The sequence below is a fragment of the Patiria miniata genome, unplaced genomic scaffold (assembly GCF_015706575.1).
Source record: "Patiria miniata isolate m_02_andy unplaced genomic scaffold, ASM1570657v1 HiC_scaffold_6, whole genome shotgun sequence".
In the NCBI taxonomy this organism is placed as follows: Eukaryota; Metazoa; Echinodermata; class Asteroidea; order Valvatida; family Asterinidae; genus Patiria; species Patiria miniata.
Genome location: NW_024037073.1, coordinates 4,827,031 through 4,838,622, shown reverse-complemented (window position 1 = coordinate 4,838,622; position 11,592 = coordinate 4,827,031). Strand labels below are relative to the sequence as shown.

General features: G+C 42.0%; 1 protein-coding gene across 1 annotated transcript; it reads left to right on the top strand.

Moving 5' to 3' along the window:
- Window positions 1–102: 102 nt before the first annotated feature.
- On the top strand, window positions 103–10,905 carry LOC119743523 (probable splicing factor, arginine/serine-rich 6). The gene is made up of 4 exons (XM_038219944.1): window positions 103–218; window positions 3,618–4,198; window positions 8,807–9,019; window positions 9,707–10,905. The coding sequence occupies exons 2-4, from the start codon at window positions 3,663–3,665 to the stop codon at window positions 9,807–9,809; spliced, it is 852 nt and encodes a 283-aa protein (XP_038075872.1). The 5' UTR covers window positions 103–218; window positions 3,618–3,662; the 3' UTR covers window positions 9,810–10,905.
- The last annotated feature ends 687 nt before the right edge of the window (window positions 10,906–11,592 follow it).

Here is an 11,592-nt window from a genome sequence, read left to right as displayed (position 1 = left end):
CGTGGGCACGCACGTACGTACGGAATGTACGTACGGAACACGGAATCATGGTCTGTCTGCAGACCCATATTGGTCGAGCGCATGCGCTTTATGCAGGACGCGGAAAAGAATCTACGCTACGGAACCAGTCGATGAGACTGAGAGAGTCGAACAAAAGCGCAAGCAGAAACCACGTCGGAAGGAGTTGAGTTCAGTCGCCAAAAATACATAATTTCACGGTAATGCAAATCTAAACGTAATCAATTTTCCTTCTTTTTGATGAGGAGATTATGTAGATGTATGAGGGATGTTTTAGAGGCTAGTTTGTGGCCTTGGTGCGTGGTAAATTAGACCAGACGAACGGAGTAAAGCGGCGGCTTCTTCATGCCGCGCCGTTCTCTTTTGCCCCAAGCTGCTAGTGGGGGTACCGGCTACCCCGGCTAGTGGCAGTGCTACACACAGTATGCTCACTACGCGTCACTGGAAACAGGTCAACTCGTACGCGAACCAACTCGTACGCGAGTCAACTCGTACGCGGATTGGTCAACTCGTACGCGAGACAACTCGTACGCGAACCAACTCGTACGCGTGCCAACTCGTACGCGAGCCAACTCGTACGCTAGCCAACTCGTACGCGAACCAACTCGTACGCGGGCCGTTTTAGGAGTGGTTTCGAGGATTGGGTTGGCATGGTTGGGAAGAATTTGGGAATAGTGTGACGGGTAGTCCGTAGTTCAATGTGTGACCGTTGTGTGTGATTGGGAGTGAACCCGTGAATGATGATAATAAAGTAACTGATTTTTGTAAATTCTGATTTTAACAAAAAATAAAAATCAACTCCCCATTTTTTCTTTTTTTACAAAATATTATTTGGATATATAATAATTAGGACTAAAAAACTATCTGACCCAAGCAAAAAACTGGCGGACGCTGTCCGTACAACTGTATAAGCATGCGTGATGCTATATTCCTTTTTTTTTTTATAGTAGCTCCTTTTTATACAATAGACCTCGCAAAAATCGGTGTTTTCTTGTCATTGTACTTGTCTAACCAACCATCAATTGTACCGCGGCATACACAGGTTACAGCGATTCAATCATGCATTCTTTATACAGTGCGCGGTGCGGCGGGAACCTATCATACTGCACTGGTTATCGCGAAGACAACTTCCCAATCAATCAAGCGAACTTGTAAAAAAAAACAAAAAACGCAGACTTCTTCTCTAAAAAATCGCGAATGTAAGTAGCACTGGCGGATTCAAAAATCAACTACATTTAATTTGAAAATCTCAACCTTTCAGAAAAGGTAAAATTATGCCGACCTACCGTACCGAACCTAATTTCATCTGTCCATGTGAGCTAAACCAATCGTCTAAACTCACGCGTACGAGTTGGTCCGCGTACGAGTTGGTCCGCGTACGAGTCGGTCCACGTACGAGTCGGTCCACGTACGAGTCGGTTCGCGTACGAATTGACCCGCGTACGAGTTGGTTCGCGTACGAGTTGACCTGTATTCGCGTCACTTCGCCCCAATTTAACATAACACAGGCAGTGCAGCAACCTCTTCCCCAGTGCTTACTTTATATCCAACCTCGTTTTCCAATAGTAAGCCCTGGATAGGAAACTTTCTTCCTGTATCCTGATTAAATACCGAAATTGGCTAGAAATGGATCGTGTAGGCATGGTAGGCACTTTGTCGGTGTTGTCATTCTCATTAATCTCAATGTGCAGTACGTTACACTAAAGTGAAACTTACAGGGATCGTTCACCTGTCAGTCACGCAGCGCAGCGCACCGCATGCCCCGTAGTCTTTGCCCAAGATCAGCTTTAATAATTTTCATCTAGGCCTAGGTGCAGTTGGTGCAAGCGCGCTGGCAAGCGCAGCCAAACAACATCAACGGTAGAGGGCGCTATCGGCGAGACAAAGCCGGTCTTGGGCTAAGATAGCCCCATAAATGTGGCCAGTTTACTGGACTGCCTCCGTAAACATAGGCCACACAGCCACCATCTTGGAAACTGACTCGGCGAAATTCCTAGGATTCCTGATCCTAGGAATAGTCAGAATCTTTTGGTCTGGGAACCGGACTACCACTGGGCCTGCGGCGTGCGTCCTGCACGCGTGATTGACAGGTGAACGATCTGCGCGAGGGCATTGTTCAGTTGGACCATGGAGATAGCTCCATGGTTGGACCAAGTTGCCAAGAAGGCTCCAGAAAATGTCGTAAATTACGCAGCAGCTGGGCAACTGACACCGGCAGCAGGTTCTAATTTTGTTATTAAGAGGGTAAGTGTATTTTTAAAGCATAAATGAACTGGGTCTGAAGTCGCAATGTGGAAATCACTTTCAAAATTTCGTCGAGTCAGTTTCCAAGATGGTGGCTGTGTGGCCTATGTTTATGGAGGCAGTCCAGTAAACTGGCCACATTTATGGGGCTAGGGCTAAGACTGACAGGTGAAAGATCCCTGTACATTGCGCGAGAGCATTGTTCAGTTGGAACATGGCGCACACACAAACGGATTGAGTTACACACAAACGGATGCCAAAAAGGACTGGGATTGGGAAATGACATGAAAACTGGAGAGTTGTACACTTTGCATTATTTTCTCTTTGTTACCAACAAGGTCAGTGTTTTTTTCAAGCATAAATGAACTGCATACGCAGTCTAAATGCAAAAATTAATTTGGTGCCAAGTGCTAACGTGTTGTGGAAATGTCCTAGTGTGGCCTTAGTTTACGGAGGTAGTCCAGTAAATAGGCCACATTTATGGGGCTGTTGTGCGCTTTCTATTACAGTACTTGGCATAGTCTTGGGGTAAAATATACAGCGGCCGCTCCAAAAATCAACTCCAGATTTTGTTGGTCATTGACTGTATATTAAGTATATAATGTTCAGCATGGTTTGCGTTGATATGCCTAGCTATGGGGTGAATCAAGCCCCATAATTCTAGGGGTACACGACGTGTGCATCCAAAATCTGCTCTAAAAACACATTTTTCCTAAACAATTTTCGCATTGCCAGAGCTTCCTGGATTCATCTTGGGTGATATCACAAGGTGAGGTGAAAATTGATGTTTGGCGCCAGGTAAGTGGTGGCCTAGTACGGAATTCTTCCCAAAATGTTTTCCATTTTGCGGACCCCTTACATCGTAGGTCGATCAGCCATTGACACACTGGCCCATCTTGGGCTCTCTTACATCGTAGGTCGATCAGACACACTGGCCAATCTTGGGCTCTCTTACATCGTAGGTCCAATCAGCCAGTGACACACTGGCCAATCTTGGGCTCTTTATCGACCATCTGCCATGATTCCTTAACCCTTACTAAGAACAGTACCAAGTGCCAACATCCATCACTGACTCTGCTTCGCATAATGCTTCAAGACCAAATCCACCACAAATCCACCACTGCTATAGGTGGATTTTGATGGACTTGGTACTAAATGGCTTGCCTACCAAAATCCCCCAAATGGGGGATGGATTTTAATGGAGTTGGGAAGGTTAGGGTCAATAGAAATTCACCAAGGCTATAGACATCAAACTTTCACAATTTGAAAACTTGTTTCCGTTAAAATGACATGTATTAAATTAGCAGACTCCCATTTGATAAAATCATATTTTTTGTTTTGTCTTTCATATACAGTATCTCTGAAGAGCATATCCAGTAGTATCTGTGAAGAACATCAAGATGTTGACGGAGGGTAGGCTGTATGTGGGTTCACTGAATCCTGGTACATCCAAGCAAGACATCGAGTCTGAATTTGGGCGATACGGATCACTGCGCGATGTGTGGCTGGCCAGAAACCCCCCAGGCTTCGCGTTCATCGAGTACGACAGTGTTGCAGACGCTGAGAAGGCCATGCGGGATTTGGACGGCGCCAACATCTTAGGCTCGCGGATCAAGGTGGAACCATCCAAAGGGCACCAGAGAGGGGGTCGCGGAGGTAGAGGTGGCGGGATGCGGGGCGGCGGTGGCGACAGACGCGGTGGAGGAATGCGCGGCGGGTCACGCGGGGGCAGTTTCCGCGGATCACGCGGTAGCCGCGATGGTGATTCCCGCGGTGGCCGAGGCCCTCCATCGTCCTATAGTAGCTATGGCGACTACCCGGCCCGCGGTGGAGCAGGTGCATATCGCGATGAGCCAAAAGCACGCTACAGTTCAGATCCCTACGGAAGCAGATATGATTCCGCCGCCTATCGCAGCAGATCGCCAATTCGCAGAAGGTATTTATACGCACATCGCACAACGTGAACTCTGGTCTTCACTCCGCTATTACTTGCCGTTGGTACATGAGCGAGCATGTTAAGTTTCATGCAGTGTATGCAAGTATACACCCCATTAGCCAACCGCTGTTTCACTCAGAAGTCTGTCAAATCAGTAAAACAAATCTTCAATGTGGTAAAATTTCCCACACTCAAAAAGTCAGTGATCAATAAGCTTTTTGTAGTATTCAAACTGGGGGAGATAGTGAAAATGCATGTTAACAGTGGTACAGTGTTTTTCTCGCCGTTCTATCCCGTGTGTTTAGGACGTGTATTGACATTTATCACAGATGTTCTTTTACAGCAAAACACCAATGGCTGAAGAGTATGCCCAACCAGCGACTTCTTCTGATGACATGCGCATACAAATGTACGTGTACATGTGTAGATTTTTTTCACAGCCACAGTGTTCCACGACTGCTCGGATCTCCACGCAATTGCCGTCACTGCTATTTCTACCAACTTAGTGACGTTTCTCACTCGGCCATTGTTACCTTCTTTTCTCAGAAACCAATAATTCTGTATTGAATGTGCCACCTAACCACTCGGATCATTTCCTTCAATTGGATTTTCTCCCTCCAAAACGCATACATTTACTTCACTACTGTCACTTGTTTGCTACGTTACCCTGCATGGAGTTGTAGAACTGGCTGATAACACTTCAATACTTTTCACAACCGTCTGTTTTTCGAAAACAATACTAACCTGAAAATTTACGCAGCATACTGAGATTATTTTGTGTATTGCTACGGTGACAACGCTCTCCAACGTTCCTCGATTGATATGACCTGCACGTGAGTCGGCCTACTTGTTGCATCAGAATGGCACTCCGAACGCTCTGCATTCCAACGCTTTCTGTCATCAGACCTTCGCGTGCAGCATTCTACAGTCGAACACCATGATTCAACAGCTTTCCACGTTCAAGCTTGCACGCTCTGTGTAAATTTCCCTCAGAAGCTGTTTAAAATCACAATCATTTTGCATTTAAACTTATGCAACTTTGATTGTGACAACCTCACGTATTGCCATCATCAGGAGGTGAAGTTATAGCGTACCTCGTTAAGCCCAGTGGTACCAATGCTTATGTCGCATCGTAGTGTATTCGTACGATGTGCAGTAACGCTGTGGTCCAGACTCGGTGTATTGTATCTTCACTCGATACTCGATGGAAAGCAAAATAAAGATGTAACTTGTCTCCGTGTTCTTCAGTTATTCATGTGGATAAGATCCAAAGGGAATGAGTACACACTATGATTTATCCAATGCAAACTATCTATTTAAGTTTTATTTGATCTCGTCAGTTTCTCGTCAGAATCCTGATTAATTTCGTCAAAATTGAATACGCTGTCTCACAAATTCACATGTGCGTACATGCCAAGGGGAAAAGCCTACAATTCTTCAACGACTTCTTTTGCACAAGTATTGCCAGGGTAAAACTTTAAAGCTCACCATGAAATCGCATTTGATACGAAAGTCTACAAAGGTCGCTAGCCACTGCAGCATACAATCATCAATACCAATTTCATCTGCGTTTCTTTTCCTCCCGAGTCTCAAAATTCAAAGGAAATTCTGTCTGTATCACTGATGTTTCGATAGCAAATGAGCTCAGCCAGTGGTGAAAAATGAAGCAAAGTTTGGCGCATACTTGGTTTTTGACGACACTCGCTATATTTTTTTTCAAAAACACCTGCGAAATCTACTTCTCCTTAACTGTCGCATTATCAACTAGTCTACAATTCTGCATGCCGGCACATGTAGCTACTGTCGCTAAAACATAGGAACATCGCTACCTAATAAGTGTCGCTTAGATGATGTGCTGCATTAAACTACATCAGAGCTTGGCCTCCATCCCTCCTTACCTCCACTTGTATAGCTGGGATATAGACACACGTTTTGGAAACTTTAACAACTTTTAAGGGTAATGTGATGAACTAATGAGGAGACAAACATTAGAACTTGCCGGGGCCTGTCGTCTCTATGAAATGGTACTCATTCCTTTCATTTTCTTTTATTTTGTCGTATGAAAAATGCAGGGGTGATTCTGTGCTTAATGTCAACTTCCTTGCAAGCCATTTTAGTCCACTTTAAAAATAAAGGATCTACATTGAAAGCCAATTTATGCTTTGTTTCACCGTGGAATGGCTGTTTTGAGTTATTATTTCCTTTGTACATTTTGCAGCAATCTCAAAAAAATTGGTTGCAGTTTTTCCCAGTCGGATTCAAGTGCTAAACAATGAAGTTGGCATAAGCACATAGTTAACCCTTGTATGTACAAACAGATGTGTAGTGAAGTTTTCAATTTATCTTTGAATTTGGAGTGAATTCAGAATTTGAATACTGTACAAATGTACATTGCATTACCAAGTGTGGTGTAAGTTTAGCTTGAAAGCTGTCAGATACATTCTTTGTGCAAACTGTTCATGCATTATGCTACAAACAACAAAATGAAAAAAAAAGACCGTGGCATTTCTTCTTCTGTTTCGTTAGAATTCTGTTTGTTTCTTGACAATACATGTAATACTCGAAAGTGGGACAAACAGTAAGATATTTTCTTGGGCACTGTAAATGTGCACAATCAAATGCCCATGTTTATACTTGAACAACCTGCCAAGGAACAGTGTGTCGGGTTTTACGATAAATTTTCACATTAACTCATGTCATACAGTCAAAGTTGTAGTCAGTACTCTCCGAGTACCAGCTTAGCTACCAGAGATAATGATGGTTTGTATGGAGAAAGCTGCATAATGCAGACACTGAACAGTAAATCCCACCAAAAGATATTAAACACTCTAGACAATCAGAATCTTGTATGAACTAACCTTTTAAGACAAAAGTGTTCGGAAAGTACTCGCCAAGTATTTTTCAAGTACTTTTAGGGTACTTCTGACCCAAAAGGTTAATTAAAAAGGGGTTTTAAGTAACCAAAGTCTCAAATTAATTTGTTCTCTAACACTGACTTCATTTTGCTGTCTACTCTCAATGTTTCTCTTGTGTTGTTCGCAAGAAACAGCTCAATACTTGGTAATAAACAAAGTACTCGGAAAGTACTTGACTACAACTCTGCGTACAGTACACATTATAGTTGACTGAACTGTCGGCTGTGGTTGAGCATTTGAAACCTGTATGGGGCTGAAGAAACAGTGTGGTGCTATTGCTCAGTTAAATTTGCTATTAATCTGGTTTGCAAAGTGCCAATACTACTGTTGTACTTCATGTAATTAGTGAATAATTAGTGTGGACCAATCTGGGCACGCTATCACCTCTCACTGGGGCCTCCTTCAATAGACCTTTATCATGCTGCAACCATTTCAGTCATGTTCCTTGTATCCAATAACAGTACTGAATGATAACTTTTTTGTGCGGAAAGGAACCTGACTATTTTTCCTTTCAGCCTTGCTTTGGTTATGTTGATTTGAATGGGAAAAATCAAGATGGCTGCAAAATGATAATGGTCTATGGTGAAAGCATTGTGCAATCTTGCAGATAATCTGTCATGGGACAGTTGCGTTGTTCAATAGTGTGCACAACTGTTTATCCATTGAAGGGGGCCTCGAGTGTTCAGTGATCACGAGCCCGGATTTGTCTGCACTCCCTGAGTTTTGCAATTGGCGAGACGGGATTCAAAGAAGGTTGATATTCAAAGGCCATGATCAAGTTTGTATTCAAAACAGTAATGGAATGGTCATTGATGTAGAAAAGATTTTCTGAATTTTGCCGAACATAGATTGAAATGAAACAGCCTAACCCTGTTTTGCTACGGACCATGCTGTATCCAACAATATCCAATAGTTAAAACAGGAAAGTGTTCATCACGCACAATCCAACTTTACAATTCAACTTATTGTTAACAATTTAAGCAAAGCTATTCATCCAAAGCCAAGATCAACAAACTCAAACAGAAATGTACCGTTATTGGATATTGTAATGTTGGATTCAGCAGGGTTGAGGTTATAGAGCTGCCAGCATAGGTCTTTACCATAGAGCTATATTAAATTACTAGAGCGCTAACTCTTCATTCTTGCGCGCGGAGACGCTTTGAAGCCGCTCTGGGTGTAGACATTTTGAATTTATGTGCGTGTTTGTAGAACACAACCAAAAAATAGATGGATTGAATTTTAAAAGTGTACTCTACATTCAACGCGCAAGTAGAACATACGCAGACAACTTCAGCGCGTCATGACGGTTCAAAAAACGTCAGGGCGAAAAGCATCTCTGCAGCGGAGGGACGCGCACACGTTGCGCTGTTTGCGTAGAGCAAAATGAAACGCTCATTTGCTGATCGTGCGTTTCGGTTTTGGGCGTATCGGCTTCGATGACGCACCGGTATGGAATACAAACGCAGATATGCAAATAGCCGTACAAAAGCCGTACACAATTTCGAGTTTTCCATAGGTTTGTGCACAAACATGGATGCGCCCATCAGGCATTACTTTGTACATCGAGTTAGCGCTCTAGTAATTTAATATAGCTCTATGGTCTTTACGCATGGACTTTGTACTGATAGATCTTCATTGACAAAGCAAAGACGGCTATTCAATTCAAGAGTTCAAATTTCTTGACCCCTCACAGGTCCCCTCCGCCCACGAGAGGGCGGGATTTCGGAAGCCGAGAATACAGCACCATGAGCCGTGAGTACGGTAGTGGGCGCGACTATGGGGCCGGGGCTGCGGATTATGGGACCTCTGCAAGGGATTACGCTTCTCCTAGGAGTTACGCCCCACGAGATAGCACCCGGGACTTTGACCGAGAGTACAGATCGCCCGTTGCTAGTAGTGGAGCTGGGTAAGTTTTTTTTAAATCTGAATCCCAACTTTCTGGGTGCTTTTGCCAGGACGTTTCCTGAACCCACCCAAATTCATTATTGGTCAGTAAACGGGTAACGTATACATGTAATTAGATTTCAACTCCATGTGCTGGGCTGTACAGTCCCCAATTCAGTAAAATATACTGCAAAACGATTTTGGCCTCGGGCAGATATGTGGAACTTAAGTTGGAGAAGAAAAACATGCAACTTGGACAAATGTGTAGCAGAACATGTGTATCAGTGCAAAAGGAATACAGTGAAATCTCGATAAGTCAAACCTCAAGGGAACAGGTTCCAAATTTGACTTAAGCAGAGTTGTTAAGTTAAGCAGGTTTGTGTATCATTGTAAAACTACTGAAGGGAATGGATTCTTTGTTTGACTTAACAGTTGTTTTGAGTTATCAGAGTTTGACTTGTCGAGATTTCACTGTTTTATTTCAAACACAGAATTGCTTTTCATATTGTTGGTTGCTTTTACTATGAAGTGATTGATGTAGATTTGCAGGTTAAATCAGTGATTTGATGTATTTGCCTACGAACTGTGAATATTTCTAGGGGATTTTCTTCATTTCATTTTCAAATTGTTATATTGTCGTCCCTTAGTATTTGATATGAAAAAAACCTGCACATTTGAATCTTATTTTTGCTCTTGACATTGCTTTCAGTGCCCGTTACGACCGAAGTGATTTTGATCGCTACAGTCGCTACGACAGGGCCCCTGCTACTTACAACGACAGAACCCGGCGATCACCTTTGCCACGTCGCTGAGGATATTAGGGCACCAGGGTAAACGAGTACCAGTTTCACTTCCATGGAAGGAGTACATTGTGAACAGCCTCCCCCCTTCTAAAAACTTAACAGTTGTTTTGTTTTCGTGGTTTCTCGTTAAAATTGTTTTTACATGCATGTGTTTCTAGTAACGTTGAAATAGTGCGAATAACTTTTATGTTCTTCCAAGGATTGTATAATGTACATACTGAATTAAGAATTCTTCCATCTTGTGTTTTTGTGTGCTCCCCAAAAGAAGAAAACAAAGAAAAAAATCCCGACAAAATCATGACAAGACTATTAAAACCATTACAATGTTAGATTGTGTTTATCATAAATTGTTTTCTTCTTTCCCTGTAAAAATGTAGTGCATCTCGTTTAATGTAGATATTCACCTGCTTGAAAGGTTTCATGTTTTTTTTTTTATTAGGTTTTTTTTTAAACATATTTTGTAGTACTTAAAACTTTAACAGTCCACACTAAAGGCCAGTCTTGGGGGACAGTTTCATGAAGCTGTGTAGTCTTGATGCAAGACTGGATTTGGATTTTATTCCCCTTATACAGCCGGTCCGTGACAAGCGAGGTCGCTATCAACAGGACGAATCAAATCAAGTCTTGGCAATTTTGGCAGCGCTAACCAGGAAATTCAATGTATTCAAGCAAATACATGTGCGTGAAGTACATGTATGCTCGGAATTTCCCGGGTAGCGCTGCCGATATTGCCAAGCTTTGATTCATCTTGTTGATAGAGTTCTCCACCATCGCGGTAACTTAACCACATTTGTCACGGGACTGGATGCAAAACAGGGTAATAATAATTCAAATCCAGTCTTGGACGAAGACTAGAAGTTGCGAGGCACTCAAATTTGCTAGACACAGAAAAATTCTGCTTACCAGAATGAGTTCTCAATATGCCTTTGACTGGTTTGCAGCTTTTTTTAACATGTAAAATTGCTTAACTATATTTTATGCATAGAAGCTCCATAAATTACATGTTGACAAAGATTTGTAATGTAGGTTATCTGGGGTCTTGTGTATATGACAAATTAACTTAAAGTTGCTCTACCTGTGCTCTTTAACGAATTTAAAAAAAAAATCCTCCTAATGAATTTTCAATGTGTTTGTTTTTTTCTAATAGGATAAAGCTACTTTTTTCTATTGTGGATGTTTTCAACCCTTTGAAATTACGCTTATTGTGTGTTCCTTTTGCACCCATTACGCACAAAGTGATATGCCTGAATTGTCATCGAGCCGCAAATCAAAAATTTGTCAACTAAATACATGTATTCCATTTTGCTTGATGTCTCATTCAAGGGTGCATAACTTTTTAATTGCTAGAAAAAAAATAGCAATTTAAAAAGATCTGGGTTTTTTTTGGGAAGAAACTACAAAGTAGCACAGGACTGGTACAGCAACTTAAATATAAGCTCTGCTCGTTGTAGAGTCATGATGGAAAGGAAGATGTTATTTCAGAACATTTATGTATGGTTTGCTATTTTTTTAATGAGAATACTGTGTACTTGCACTAACCTCCAAGTTTTAGCCCAGGATATTAAAGTTTAACCATATTGCATCAAATCTTGACAAAAAAATTTGGGAAACTGAAAAAAAAAATACATGTCATGTAACCAAGTTTCTCTGTCAATTGGTTCTTTGTTGGAATTTTATCTCCGAATATTATCTCCCCAAAATAGGAAATATTCTTTTTAAAAACAAGTCTAGGTAATACTAATGCATAAAGTTAAGAAATTTTTCGCAAAACTTTTGTCAAGAAATTCAATTT

What these genes read in the sequence shown, in the direction of transcription:
- LOC119743523 (XM_038219944.1), top strand. Translation starts at nt 3,663, where the DNA reads ATGTTGACGGAGGGTAGGCTGTATGTGGGTTCACTGAATCCTGGTACA. An exon ending in AGATCGCCAATTCGCAGAAG is followed by an intron (nt 4,199 to 8,806) that starts GTATTTATACGC and finishes GACCCCTCACAG; the next exon opens with GTCCCCTCCGCCCACGAGAG. An exon ending in GTTGCTAGTAGTGGAGCTGG is followed by an intron (nt 9,020 to 9,706) that starts GTAAGTTTTTTT and finishes CATTGCTTTCAG; the next exon opens with TGCCCGTTACGACCGAAGTG.